Here is a 15,760-nt window from a genome sequence, read left to right as displayed (position 1 = left end):
TCTGCTACTTATGTTTGAAATGATTGATCCTAAACTAACATCTTAATCATTTTATATATGATTGATAAATAAGATAAGTAGATACGATAAAAAAAAAAAAAAAAAAAAAGAAGTAGAGGCCAAAGAGAACAATGGCTTTGTGAGGAAGACAAAATCAAGGACATGAGATGAGACCACAACAACAAGAACACATCCTTTTGTCCCTGTGGCCTTTGCTTAGACCAGAAATCACCCAACCACACATTCACTTAAAATCTCATCATTGTCTCCAGTAATTATTATATTCTTCTAATTAGTTTTATATATAATGCTTTTAATGCATGTGTTTGTTTAGCTTTTGATTAGCATTTGATCTCCAACAACAGTTTCGGCGTGCGTATGTCTTATTGATACTCAACGAACTACCTAGATTTAGTTATTGCTAATAATGAGCAAAAATTCATAAGCTCAGTGACTAACTCAAACAAAATACAGTATATTATTAAAAATGAACATTTGTTGATTGTTCTAACTATTAAGAATTGTATCAAATTAGTTAACCGTTCTTATGTTTTCATACATCTTTCAATATCTTGACTTATTAGCAAAAAAATAACAACTGATCATTATCATAACAAACACATTCATGAGCTTAAAATTTGAACTCAGAACTAAAGACAAGTATAGCATAAATACTTAACTCCAAATTGATCTTTAAATCTTAATTTTAACCTGCGATTCTTGACTAATATTAAAAAATAATATAAAGATAACTCGAGTATAATGCCATTGAGCGTATTGTGGTTTATGCTTCTTCGTCAAGACTCATACACATAGCTAATGATTATCTCATGCAATGATCATCCCTTTTCTGCACTCTTTATTAGTCTCGAAACGTCTCTCTTCTTCTTACTCATCACTTAAAAAGAACAAAAACAAAAACACTTATCTTCTTCTTCAAGTGTATAGAATCATTGTGTTCTCAAAATTTCCGACCTTGATTAGAGTGAAACAAAAAACTAATAAAGGATCAATACAAATGATATCTCTTACAGAAGAAGGTAGTAGCAACAAGATCCTTGTGGCGATCTCTTTGGACCGTGACGAGAGCCAAAATGTTCTATCTTGGGCCATCAATGTTCTTGCTAAACCGAATGACACCATTGTTGCTCTTCATCTTCTTGGTTAATCTCTAAACCTAAATTTCTCTGTTTTTTTTTCTCTCTTCGGCAATTGATCATTTGACTAATTGAGAAACTATAATTGTTGCTGCATGTAGCTGGTGAAGAGCCGAGAAAGTTGCCGATGAAGAAGAAGAAGAGAACTCAGATTCGGCGTGCCAAAGCTCATGTTATCTCCATGCTTGCGGAGTTTGCTTACACTTGCTGCCAAAACCAGGTACTACTACTATACTTTCTTGGAAAAAAACTGACGCAAGATTATTTTAAAACCGGAATAAACCGGAAATTGTAGAGTTCTTCAATTAGAAACCAATTAGAAACCGATGCCACATGCACGAATTCTCTGGAGTCTGGACTGTATGCGTCGAAGCAGAGGAAAACGCCCCATATTTATACTGTTATTATAATATTGGCAATAAATTCCTGAAAAGTTACAATAACCACATTGACTAGGTGAATTTGGAAGCCAAGGTAGGGTTTAGCTCAAACATCGGAAGAGGACTTGTAGATGAAGTCAAGTCTATTTCTGCGCACTATCTTGTCCTTTCCCGACCAACCCCTCACGAATTCAGGTATAAACCGGAAATTACCCGATCCGGTTTACAAAATCCATAATCGAATTCCTAACCCATGTAATAAAACTCGTTTGTGTTTTCCAATCATTTTAAGGATATGGAATGACATCACAAGATATGTTTCCGACTTTGCTTTATCAAGTTGCTCTGTTATCTTAGTCGGAAATCAAAGAAAACCGCATAAAGACTGTTACTCCGAATCTGCGATTTCTCGAGGTTAGCTAGATCATATTAATATTTTTAGTTTGGTTCTAACATTTAGAGAATTCAACTAACAAATACGTATTTTTTTCTTACGATATAAAGAGTGAGAAGTATTCACCACGCAGTGTACTAAACGCTTTATCAAGAGATTCGCTTAGCTCTTCAGGCGATGATGCTTCAAGTTTCAACGGTTCAATGGTCTCTTCTAGCTTCACTTCGCCTTCAGAGAAACCAAAACATAAACCAATGTCACCCTACAGATTCATATCTTCTCTTATCATGAAATCTCCTCTGAGAATATTGAGAGGAAGCGAGACTAAGAGCAACCCTAAGCCTCAACCTCTAATGCAATGCTTCACTTACAACGAGATCTCTAAAGCCACAAATAATTTTCATCAAGGTGAATATTAAAAAAATTTGGATTAACCCAAGACGCCAATATTGAATAGTTTAATCTAAGTTTTAAAGTTAAATTGCAGAGAACATAGTAGGCATAGGTGGGTACTCTGAAGTGTACAGAGGAGATTTATGGGATGGAAGAAGAATAGCAGTGAAGAGATTAACAAAGGAGAGTGGTGACATGAACAAGGAGAAAGAGTTTCTTACAGAACTCGGCATCATCAGTCATGTCTCTCATCCCAACACTGCTCTTCTCTTAGGTTGTTGTGTTGAGAGAGGTCTCTATCTTGTCTTCAGGTTCTCCGAGAATGGAACCTTGTACTCTGCATTGCACGGTAAATTATAACTTCAGATTACTTTCTCAAAACACTATTTTAAACATTAGATTGGTTTTGTAATTTATACTGCCAATATATCAAAACAGAGAAGGAAAGCGGATCCCTAGATTGGCCTATACGGTACAAAGTAGCGGTTGGAGTTGCTCGAGGGCTTCATTATCTTCACAAACGCTGCAACCACCGGATCATTCACCGCGATATCAAATCTTCTAATGTCTTACTTGGACCCGATTACGAACCGCAGGTGAGCTTTCTTGCCATGAAGGATCTCACATCCGGTCTATAAATCATAAATGTGTGACAATTTGATTTGATTTTTTACTGTGGTATATACAGATAACCGATTTTGGATTGGCGAGGTGGTTACCTAACAAATGGACTCACCATGCGGTTATACCGGTTGAAGGAACCTTCGGTTATCTAGCACCAGAGTCCTTAATGCAAGGAACGGTAGACGAGAAAACCGACATTTACGCGTTTGGCATTCTCCTTCTAGAGATCATAACCGGACGAAGACCGGTTAATCCCTCTCAGAAGCACATTCTCTTATGGGTATAATAAATTCTACTCATACCTACGAAAGGAAGCCCTCTAGTTGGCTTAGAAACTTCCTAGTTGAGGTTTTTAGATTCTTCTTATTTCTGATATATATGTAAGTCCTAATTAATGAACAGGCGAAACCGGCGCTGGAGACAGGTAACACAAGAGACTTGGTTGATCCAAAATTGCAAGATAAGTACGATGATCAACAGATGAACAGGCTTGTCCTTACAGCTTCGCATTGTGTTCAACAGTCGCCGATGTTACGACCAACCATGACTCAGGTTGGTTACATATATACCAATCGTAAAATTAAGAACCATGATGTCTAAGAACCGAATTCGAGTGGAATATTAATTTTGTGAAGTATTGACTAAAGGTGTTGGAGTTGCTAACAAATGGGAATGAGGCTGAGATTGCAAAGAGCTGGAGAATGCCTAAGGATATGACTAATGTCGATGATGATAATGATGAATGGGATGAGTATTCTATGATTTTCGGATATGATCTTCCTTTGGATTCTTCGTTTTGATATTTTTGTTTATATCTAATATATATCTACTGATTTCTTTTATTTAGATTTTTGTGTTTAAAATTCTTTTGTATCCTAGGAGATCTTTAACGTTTCATCCATTATGTATCAAATTCACAGCTAATAGAAATAAGTTACTTATAATCTTATATCATGGTTTTAACCAAATTAAAGACTGTTTTAGATAGTTTTCCGTTTAAAGATACAGAGCACATGATTTTTATACGAGACACAAAACTAAAGCATATATATAACAATCATGGTTCCAAGTTTTACTAATTAATGAAATCAATTAACAAACAGAGTTAGTCAAAACGAATCTCAACATCTTTCTTCTAGATTAAGTAAAAAAAATCATTGTATCCCATGTTATGTGTGTGTGTTGTGTGTATATAGATAGAATAAGATGCATGACTTTGTCGTAATCGTATAATTCATAGAAAAAAAAAGAAAAAAAAAAAGCAGTAGAACCTTAATCCAATAAGAAAAGAAAGCAATAGTATGGATGGATGATGGATCTAAATGGTGACAGTTTTTGGTAGAATTTGTAATAACATATAATTCAACCCAAAAGAAAGAAAAGTAAGAAAGCAATAGTATGGATCTAAATGGTGACAGTTTTGTCGTGGGAAATTCATAATAGCATAGATAAAGGAAAAAACAATACATCAATTGAGAGTTTGAGACTAATTCAAATATTTTAGCGTTGAAGCTCAAAAAAACCAAAGAGTGTTGACTTTGTTTTTAAGTAAACTTAAGCCATGTTTTGTATGTTAATTCTTGTAGTTAAGAGTATTTTTGTTATGTTTTGCAGTGATATTAATCTATCTACTGAAAGATGGCCGGAACTGTTAAGATATGGATTAAGGGTGCAGAAGTGGACCACGGAGAACAGCCCTTGGGCCGGCGATGCACGTGGTTAGGGTGTGGTCGGACCCTCCACTTGGCTCCTGTTCGACTCCAGTCTATGTCGGACCCACTTTGGGCCACGCAGGTCCCTCTTTCATGGAGCCATTTAATAAATAATCATTTCTTCTTCTTTCTTCCCAATTTATTGGTTCAACTGTTAACAAGTTTTTTTTCCCTTTAAATGTGACACTGTGCCTCTCTGTTACCTCTTTTTGTGGGAGTGTACACGATTTAAAGATTGCTTTGTTTGACAAAAGAAAAAAAAGGGTTTCCAAAATCTCACGAGTCCATGACGATAAAGTTATGAAGTATAAGCATTTCGCCATAGAGCGTTTTGTGTCACTAATCACTGGTACTATTTTATTTTTTTGGGTCACAGCATTACAAGTTTATATCCAAGGTTTAATTTGTAACGTTCTTAAAAGATGATGAAAATACTACGTGTTTATTATGTAGATGTCATGTCATCCCCTCTACTAATATTTTCATGCGGTGTTTTTCTCTCACTTGTCCCGATTTTAGTATAACGTCCAATGGAATATATAGATTCACACACGAATTCTACGCGTTATCATGCAAACTTGTAAATGTATTCATAAAAGAAAATTTAAATAAAGAAAGAATATATTTCATACCAAAGAAGGTCTGTGTTTGAAAAAAAAAAGACTAAATTAAAAATCAGTTATTAGAAAAGAGAGTACTCCTTAATCATATGATTAGTACATAATAGACAATGAGTTTGGTTGAATTTACCAAACGAGCTTAATCCAATGTTAATTAGGGGAAATAGACCACACTAATCCAATTCATTCGTGACACTCAACATCGAACTTTTATTTTTTTGTTTAAATAAATCAAACTTTAGTTCTATGTATTGTCAAAACTTTGCTTTAATGCGCTATTATTAACGTTATTATGATTGTATATATGTGGCCCCAAAGCACTCGTAGCCACTATTTGCAAATCTCAAGCTTACCTTACAACAAAATATCCTGCCTAATCTGCCCCTTGCATCAAGGTGTCCGAACCCACTTGGACGGTAGAAGTCTCACTCAACTAAATATCGCAATACTTTGGATTGATCATGCGTAATGGGTTATATTTAGAATCTTATATTTATAATCTTTTCCTTTTTCTTTTGGCGTATCAATGTGAAGTGTCTGTATAAATACTTTTATATGGTTTTCATCAAAACAATAAATTGGTCATTAAAATTAAAAGATTAATAAAATTCGAAAAATATATAATTAAGTTTAGAAATATTATCTATATATACATTTTTGGAGACATTTATAAAATAAATCTTGAAGTTGGCATTTATTTACAGTCATACCATTAACATTAAATAATTAATTTAATAAATACAATTAACTTTACTAATACTTACTTTTGGTCACTGTACTAAGGTTATTTTACAAATTTATAAAGATTTTATTTCTTTATTTTATAAGGAGGTGAGTGAACATTTATTGTTTTTTAAAAACTTTAAAAACTGATTTGATAAAAAAATGATTTTTAGCCTCACATATTATATTTTACTTTCACGGATTTCGTATGATGAGTTTTTGCGGATTAAAATTTTTGAACATGTTGCATGATCTGCCTAGCATGGCGAGTTTGGACTATAAAACCAACGCTAAAACTATTAGTTTATTTCATATATCATACTTTGGAAAATTAACTTAACATACCATATAGGCCTATATACCTCTGTTTAATTATATAAAAAAAACTAAATATTTTAATATTTTATATTCTATCTAATAATAAATTTAATGTAATTAGGTTATAAACTGTATAAAACTTAAGAAGAAGAAAAAACATTCTAAAGAAAATTATAAATTAATTAGATAAAATTTAATTAATTGGGAATTTGAAAAATAAATAAATTAAAAATTATTATTTAAAATATATTAATTTATAATTTAGTCCACGGTGTACCACGGCTGAAAATCTAGTGTATATACACAAATTTATAGGTTTTTTAACATACTTTATTATATCATATGTATACAAGTATTAGACTAGTAACCTAAGGTAAACTAACAAATTGATGCTTCAACAAAAAAATAAATTTAAACGTTTATTGATGTTTTTCGTACTATGATATTCTCTTCGTATTGATTTAATTGTCGTTCTAAGTTTGTTTTCTTGTTTTACAATACTTATCACTCACACTTTTCAATGTAAGTTTTATAAAAAAATTTTAATTATAGTCTTACGTCTAAGAATATATGGGAATTACTTTTTAAATTATGTTATTTGTAAGTTAAAAATAGTTAGCTTACTCAAGACAACCTAAAACAACAATTAAATAAATATAGAGAGAGTATTGAATTTTTGTAATGGTAGATTAATATAATTATGTAAACATCTTTAATGAAGAAATAAACACTCAAGCTCTTGGTTTTTTAGCCTCCTTAAACGAATCTTACTTAGGTCCGAGATTGTTGTCTAAATGGCTATTGGCATGTTATTTATTAGAATTAATGATATAATACGAAGAAAGTGTCCATGCCAATAAAATCACCGATCACTAACGACAAATATATCACAGTTTCAAATTGACTTTGACCTTTATCTGACAATAATAATCACGTTCTTGCATAAAGGTGAGAGAGATCGAGATAAAGATTACTAAAAAGATTGGCTGTACAGAAACCCAAAAGGCAAAGTTTTTATGAAGTCTCGGACAAAACCCATTAATTGCAAGCTTCCTTCTTTTCCTCCGATCGATCTATTCCCGTAAAAAGCAACTGTTTTCACTTACTCTTGCGAAAGTTCCAGATATTTTTGGATCAAGAACTACCTTCAGGAATCAATAATTTTTCAGTAATACAACATGGTATGTTCAGAAGAAATAAAATGACTTACAAAACATATATATATATATATATATATATATATTAACCACTTTATTTGGATAACCAAATAGTTCGTCATAACACATCCATATTTTGAAGGAAGAAAAAGAAAAAATCACATTTCTGATCTCTAACAAGTGCTTACCGTGCATGGGAGACAAAACTAAATTAGATTAATCAAAGAATAATAATTATTATTATTGTTTTATGAACACACTTGTGCAAGTTGTACTGTGACCTAAAAATCTCCCATAATTCTCTATATTGAATATCATAGTTGTGTTTTTATGCCACGAAAACAATTAACAAGCCAAACTCCACCTAATCTCTTTCAAGATATTTTAGCGACAAGACAACATCAGCCAATCGAAATTATAATTACCAAATTATATGATTTTTTTTATAACATTTCTAAAGAAAAAAAAGCATACATATATATATCAAAGAAAAAAAAAAAGTTACAGCCTTACAGTGGCAGTGAGAGAGCGCGTAAAAAAAAGTAAACGGGTAAAAGAGATAAGATTGTTTGTCTACGGTAAGACTCACTATACTTATTATACATCTCCCAGTAATCGAACGGTGGAAGATGAGAGTTTTGACGTTGATTATTTTATCCACCGTAGACTTTTTGAATCAGAACGTTGGTACGACACCGTACTGCGCGGCGGCTGAAGCATAAACATGACTGAGAAAAACGTCGTCGTTCTCAGTCTCTGTTCTTTTAGCAAACCTGCCTTTGATCCTTGGTCGTGACTCTGCATAAGCTTTCCTCGAAGCGTAACGAATCGTCTTCTCAAATTTCCTGTTCTTTCTCTTCTCTCTGTACCTCAAAACCCTAGCTTCCCTATCCATAGAGCTCGTCTGATCACCACCAGTAGTAGTCGCCGCCGTCGAGGTAGTGATCGTGCTTCGGTTAAACGGGATAGAGATCTCAGAAACAGAGTTGTTGTTGGTGTTTCCGTCAGGGACTACACCGTATTCGAGTGAAGAAGTCGAAAGCAGAGAGCTTTGATCAGCAGGAACTACACCATAGCTCAATGATTGAGTTGGGTAAGTGAAAGAAGAGAGCTTTGATCTGCAGAAGTCTATATCGAAGCAATGATCATTGTTGTTAGTTAACAGAAGCGGCTCTGTTTTGGTCTGTACCGGAACAATACTATCTCCTCCGGACGGTTGGTGTTGATGATGATGATGACTCAACGAGTTCGGGAACTCGAAATCAATGAGACGGTCGAAGTCAGAAAACATAAAGTCGGAACTTTTCATGTTTTCAGTTCCGATTTCGATCTTAGCCGGTTCGTTGAAGTCGTTAGGAAGCAGCCACGGACATAAACCGAGATCATCGTTCATAACCGGAACAGAGCCGGTTAAATCTACGGTGGTCGAAGAGCCGAGGATGCCAAAAGTCGAAGTAGCAGAGATTTTTGTGACGGCGGAGTCGAAGAAAGACTCAACAGGGACACGTTCGTGGCGGCTAGCGAGTGGGTTAGCTGAGTGGATATCGGAATCACAGGTGACGCAGAGAGCTGCGGCGTCGGCTTTGCAAGTGACGGCGGCGGGAGCTTGTTCGCAGACTTCGCAAACCCACACGCGCTCGTGGCGGGTGAAGGAGTGGATTCTCGTGTCGCATGTTATGCATAAGAAAGCTGTGTCAACTCGGCAGAATACGGCGGCGGTTACTGATTTACAAGCGTCACAGGAACGCGCCGCCGCGCCCCAACCGCCGGAGATTGATTTGATGCTCTCTAAGCCGAATCCCATTAACTAACTCTTTTTTTTTATTTTCTTCTTCTTGAATTCACAAAACTCTCTCTCTCTCTCTTTGAAGTTTGGGAAAACTAAAAGCTTGAGAATGAATGAGAGTTGGGTATTTGATTTGCTTAAGATGATCTGTCATGCCCAGTCGGACAGAGAAGACTCAGTTTGTTTTATCGAATTGTGATCTGACACGTGGAGATATTACATCCACATAAAATAAAATCGAGTTGCGGTATGGGTTTGTTTTTTATTTAAATTAGTTATTAATAATTTTTTTATTTAAATTAATTTCCTTCGTGATGGAGATATATGGGTTACGTAGAAAATAAAATTAGGCTGACAAGAAACCAGCTAAATATATAAATTAATTAGGCTGGAGTCTGAGTATCGTAATTTGTTTATTTTTATGTCGGAGAATCTTTATTTTAAAACTTTTTTTTTTGTTAATTAATTAACCCTAAAATTGGTATGAAATTTATCTATTTTGTTATGGATTAGTTATCTTTTGGTTAATAGTAGATGAAAAGTAACAACAATTTTTGTCTGATAATGTTTTCAATAATATATAAAAAAAGAAGTATAAACGTAAACCTTAAAAACATAAAACTAAACTAGTTGCATGTTACAAATGTATCGGATAAATGATTTTGACAAATAACAATTCAAGTAGTTTATCAGAAGGTCTTTACTTGTAATATTGCTAACTATGTTATTTAAGACATACATATGATTATATGTCGTGTTTTCAGTGTAAATTATAGCATCGGTTATCTTCATCCCAATTTATATTTCATACTTATATAGTTAGTTATTAATGACCATACAATTTTTTTTAGTCGAATGACCAAGTATATTCATACATTACAAATTTATTAACATATATGTATACTTTTTATTTTCCAGCGGATATGAATACTTTATCTTCTAAAAATTATAATTCCGTAGTTGTAGACTTTTTTTTTTTCTTTTTGGTTGTAGACTTTATTATATTGTATGTATCGTATTCGGGATGGGCCTTTTTGCGTGAGGGATATTCATAGATTTTAAATAAAATTAGAGAAAAAAGGACAGGATGGTCGGCATGATTTAGCAATCTTTATCTATATAGTTCGGCATGTAAGCAAATTTGATTTTTCTTTCTATTACAGAAACTTTGACTTCGAGAAATCACAACCTTAATATTTTGTTTTACGGTTTTAGTAATGAAGATTCGGTAATATATAGTCATTTATCAATTAAGCAAGGCACATTTTCTAGTGAGTTTTAAAATAACGTGTTCGAGATTCAATTCTCGTAAGAGATACCTAATATTTTTAAAATATCTTATACAATAATTTGTTTCGTCTTTTTTTTATCTCCCAAAAAAATAGTTACTGAAAAGAGAAATCATAATATTGTTAAAATGATACTTAATATGATGATATGCTCTTTAAGACTTTTATAATGTTTCTCTAATGATATGTGTTATTCTAAATTAACGGTCTAATTATTACAAAAGGAAGATGAAAGTAAACGCAACCGTTGGTACTTTGAGAAAGTAAAAAATAGGAATAAGTGACACACGACCAGCATTCCAGCATTCCAGCATTCCAGCATTCCAGCATTCCAGCATCCTATCCTTATCTATATCCGGATTGACAAAGCTGCTAGAACGCCGGGCGAGAGACAGTATAGTACACTCAGAGTCTCAGACGTAACATTATATATATATATATATAGAATAAACTTAATGCCATATATTTGTTTTTTTACGACAGTTCTGTCTATATTCAGGCAATGATATCTATCTTTATAACATATCTTCCCTTCCGACATGAGATCCACGCGAGAAAGGTTTGCTGTTTTGGGCACTACGTGCACTGTACTCTATTTTGACCCCATCTCAAGATTTTTTTATCGTCAGTTTTTAAATCTTACTGGTGGAATAAAGGTACTGTATATAAAAAAATCGAGTGTTATTACATGATTATATAATTACGTGATTTAGAAATGCCAACCTCATCTTGGCATCAGAACCATTAACATCGAATAGATTAAATTGTTGTCCCTAAACCCTTGATCCAAAAACGGCGTCATGTTTTGTGTGTCAACTCATGCAGAAAACGTCATTGTTTGCGTCAGCCATATATAGAATCATTGATCAACGTTAATTTTTAAATAATTTCTGTTTCGATAAACCGTTAGAGTTTAGACTATATATATATATATATATGATATATCCCTAAATTTTATGATGTTTTAACTAGTAATAAATAGTTATTTGCAAAACATACAAATACAATATATATACGTAATAGAGATCGTTGTTTTTTTTTGCTTTTGATAAAGAATATATTTACTTAAGTTATAGTAACATACAAACACAAGTTTAATTGACAAAACTAAAATATTCTTTGGAACTAGTAATGCTAACGACTAACGAGTTGTAAATGTAAATCACAAATGTTTTCTATACATCCATGATAATTCCATTTCAACGGATAGAAAATGTATAAAATAATCTACCGGCCCATTTGAATATCTGAAGAAAAAGTCTATCTGTGGATTGCAACTTCTCTAGAGATTAGTCAGGAAACTTCTATAAACTTAGAGATTTACTCTGAGTTAACAAAAAAAACAGAGCTTATATCCGAAAGGAAAAATGATGCCCTGTTTCTCTAGAATTATTAATTGTATGTACGTAAGTCTTAACAAATTAGTATCGGTTTCAAGAGATATGACAAGATGATGAGCATGCCACGTGATATGAGAAAGTGAACTGCCAAAATGGATCGACGAACAACGTATATAGATGTCTTTTCAATCTTCTATTTTATGCCCATTTTGCTATGAATGATTTGTTAGTTGCGAACTTTTGACTGTAACGTGGTCCGGCCAAAATAAATTTTATCCGCGCGCCGTCCATACTCTCAATTATTATAAAAAGTAAAAGCGAATTCTATACAATGGATGTAAAAACAAAAACTGATCAAAGACATTTTGTGTAGGAAACATTTTGAATGCAATTTTTCAATTGCGCATTAAATAACATCTTTCATATGTCTTTATGTATTAGTATATACTATATGTCATGTCTTGACTCTTGAGAAATACTATTCAATATTTTCATTATCCTACAATTGTAGGTGACCAACGACAACAAGGCTACAAGCTTAACATCTCCTAAAATATATATACGGTGACCTACAAGGCTACAAGCTTAATAGCTCCTAAAATAATATATACTGTTTAACATAATTCAAAAAATATTATCGTGGCATTGGTGTAACACACATGGATCACAAAACGTAGTTCATTTACACTTATCATCTAGTTATTTTGTTAAGCCAGGATCGAAATGCAGACAGCCAGACACTGTACATTGAACTTTGACCTAATCATTCACATCACGATCGATAGCATTGTTTAAGGGCAAGATTATTCGTGGGTTATTATAAGTGGGTTGTTAAATACTGTGTGATTTTTTTTATGAATTAATTGTGTATTGTTTTGAATATATGAACCTATGATCTTTTAGTTAAAATTTTATACTCCAATGGTAAGTTATAATTTTGGGTCTCTTATTTTTGAAAATATTGTTTTTTGAAATTTAAAATTTTTAAATAGAATAGAAGTAGTATAGAATATCAAGGATTACATTTATATGAGGAAAAAATCAATGTAATTTAGTATTCTACTACATAACATTTACAAGAAATTTACAACATATTGTAAAAGAAGAAAGAAAAAAAACTAAAATTGTTGATTCTGGTTAAGCATTCTCAATAATCCGGGTTTAGTATCTAGGAACACAAGTTAGGGTCAAAGATCAAGCCAAAGACCTTGCTGATAACATGTTTAGTATCCAGGAACACAAGTTAGGGTCAAAGATTAAGCATTCTCAAAGATCAAGCTAGACCATGAAAGCACCTTCCTTGTAAGATCAGTCCGAGGTTTCCACTAGCCGATACAGTACCCAGAAGAGTAATCAAGTCATGACAAATTTTCCCTTCACGACTCATTTCTTGAAACGCTCTTAATGAATCTAAATGGTGACTACTTGATGCACATCCATAGATAACAGAGTTCCAAGATGTGAGATCCCTTGTATCGGATATCGTCTTTAACAAATATCATTGAGTTGCACGAAACCAAGTCTCGATTTGTTGTTGTCTTGAACAACAACTTAGCCTGACTTGTTAAGCCACATTTACCATACATATCAATAGTGTTGTTTATTACCTCTAATGCTCTGGATTGCATCTCCCTGTGAACCATATAACCATGAACTGCTCTTCCCTCTCGTGACAAACATAAATCACCGCACATGGAAATTATTATAACCACAATGGCGATATCAGGCTGAATCTTATCCACTGATTGCATTTCCTTCAAAATACCAAATGCTTCTTGAAACATTCCATTTGCAGCTAACCCACTAAGGACTGAATTCGAAGAAATCACGTCCTTGCATAATAATTCCTCAAACACAGTTTCTGCAGCCTCGATGTCTCCACATTTTGAGTACATCGAAATGATTGAGTTGGCCACAGAGACATGTAACCTGATTTTCTAACAAACCCGTGGAAGGATTCGCCTAGAGGAAGATCCTCAGGAGAACCACAAGCTGAGATAACGCATGAAAAAGTTACACTATCAGCTTCTTGTCCTAAACCACACATCGATTTGAAGTACTTCAATGATTTTCTCGGATGACCATTTGTAAGACATTTAGTCAAGATCGTGTTCCAAGAAACAATGTCTCGATGCTCCATATGTGCAAACACACTCTCTGCAGAGCTCAAGTCTTGACCTTTTGCATATAGATTCATCAATGCATTGCACAAGCTAGAATCAGAAACCGAACCAGTCACAATTGCCAAACAATGAACCATTGAACATTTCCTCGAAAGGTGTAGACTAGATAACGCAGAAGCTGCAAGTAAAAACGTCGTCGAATCAAACTCAGTTTCCTTCTGAATCATCTCAACGAACAATCCAACAGCTGCAACATAATGGCTATTATCAGCTCTCTCATGTTGCGCCAACGAAAAAAACAATACCAAAATCAAAATCAAAATCGTTTCTTTCATATTCAGAACCACATTTCAAACCAAGAGAGAGAGAACCTTAAGCTGAGTCCTTCTGTTCTGAAACCAGAACTTGATTTGTCTAGGAGCCAAACCCAATTCTCTGCTAAGTTGATTCCTCTGCTTCTCATCAGGAGTGTCTTCTTCTCATCAGGATGAGGACACTCCTTGAAATTCATACAAGTTTGATAATTCAACGATTACAAAACAGAACAAAGATATTTCTCAAAGAAACACAAAAAAACAACGTTTAAAGCCTCAATCTGTTGCGAATTCTTACTATTAGAATGAGAAACTTATCATTAGAGATAGGTTCAAGCTCCTCCGATTCAATCTCCTATGATTCCAATCGATTCAATCTCCTCCGATTGATTAGACTCTGAATTCAATCTCCTCCAAGTTCAATCTCCTTCAGACTCCTCTGATTCCATCTCTAACGATTCCGACCGATTCAATCTCCTCATTGAGAGGTTCACGACAGAGAGCGAGAGCGAGAAGAAAAGAAAGAACACGATCGGGTCAAATTTTTTTTTTTGTTCTCAATAAAACTCTTCATCCAACCACGCGCTGACACGTCAACGCCTCTTATATGAAAATGAGTATACTAAATAAAGGGAACTCTTCGTTCTTTTTTTCTTTCTGATTTATTTTTTTCTACTTTTCCTTAAAACCTCTCTTAAAACCTCCGTTGGAGAAGGTCTAAGACTTTGGGTACAAATGGTTGCTTAAAATTAAAGAAATGGGTTGAACAAAATTGGGTTGAATAATATTCAACTCATTCATCTCCAAAATAGTGGTTGAACAAGTTGAACATTTTTGCTATAAGATTAGTTTATTTTTTCAACTTTTTAAGTTGAACAGACTAAATAATATTTTCCAACCTCTTCAACTTTTTTAATACAAATGGTGAAAAATTAGTTGAATAATTTTTTCTAACCTATTTAATCATTTCAATCTAGCAACCATTTGCATCCTTTAAATTGTTATTATGAGATTGAACGAAGCAATAATTCTAAAAGGCAATACTTTCCCTCAAAGGAAAGTGAAGTTATCTGATCTTTGCCAGTCTAGCTAAAAATCCAATACGTGTACGCATCTGCGGATTTGGGGCAACACGTGTGATACTTAGAGGGTCGTGGTATTTGACTATTATTAGTATAGTTATCAAAATGATAATTGTTCCAATAGCGCATTAATCAGTACTATTTTCATTTTCAAAATTCAATTAATTCATTTTATTCTGATTGTATATTATGTCGTCCTCCATCGCATTGGCGTCAGCGATAAAATATTAACAATATATATAGATAATGGACCAAAATGAAATGTGAAAATTTAAAGTAGTAAAATATTTGAATGGTTTTGACAGATACTCGGTATAACTCTAGACGCTTCGTTTATGTGTTTCCTAT

The 15,760-nt window shown here is 33.5% G+C and overlaps 2 protein-coding genes and 1 pseudogene across 2 annotated transcripts; 1 reads left to right on the top strand and 2 right to left on the bottom strand.

The window, feature by feature from the left end:
- Positions 1 to 896: 896 nt before the first annotated feature.
- Positions 897 to 3,897, top strand: LOC104761853 (putative receptor-like serine/threonine-protein kinase At5g57670). Its single transcript, XM_010484996.3, has 10 exons — positions 897 to 1,163; positions 1,259 to 1,377; positions 1,614 to 1,732; positions 1,830 to 1,942; positions 2,025 to 2,339; positions 2,419 to 2,673; positions 2,763 to 2,920; positions 3,013 to 3,228; positions 3,351 to 3,500; positions 3,596 to 3,897. Exons 1-10 carry the CDS (start codon positions 1,019 to 1,021, stop codon positions 3,746 to 3,748), a joined length of 1,743 nt encoding a protein of 580 aa, XP_010483298.2. The 5' UTR covers positions 897 to 1,018; the 3' UTR covers positions 3,749 to 3,897.
- A 3,982-nt stretch (positions 3,898 to 7,879) lies between these two features.
- On the bottom strand, positions 7,880 to 9,508 carry LOC104761851 (zinc finger protein CONSTANS-LIKE 5-like). Its single transcript, XM_010484994.3, has one exon. It carries the CDS (start codon positions 9,280 to 9,282, stop codon positions 8,155 to 8,157), a length of 1,128 nt encoding a protein of 375 aa, XP_010483296.2. The 5' UTR covers positions 9,283 to 9,508; the 3' UTR covers positions 7,880 to 8,154.
- Positions 9,509 to 13,314: 3,806 nt separating this feature from the next.
- On the bottom strand, positions 13,315 to 14,351 carry LOC147923062 (pentatricopeptide repeat-containing protein At4g19220, mitochondrial pseudogene; annotated as a pseudogene).
- Between the last annotated feature and the right edge of the window lie 1,409 nt (positions 14,352 to 15,760).

Source organism: Camelina sativa, chromosome 18 (genome assembly GCF_030686135.1).
Source record: "Camelina sativa cultivar CO46 ecotype springtype chromosome 18, ASM3068613v1".
Taxonomy (NCBI): Eukaryota; Viridiplantae; Streptophyta; class Magnoliopsida; order Brassicales; family Brassicaceae; genus Camelina; species Camelina sativa.
This window is presented reverse-complemented; position numbering and strand designations above follow the sequence as displayed.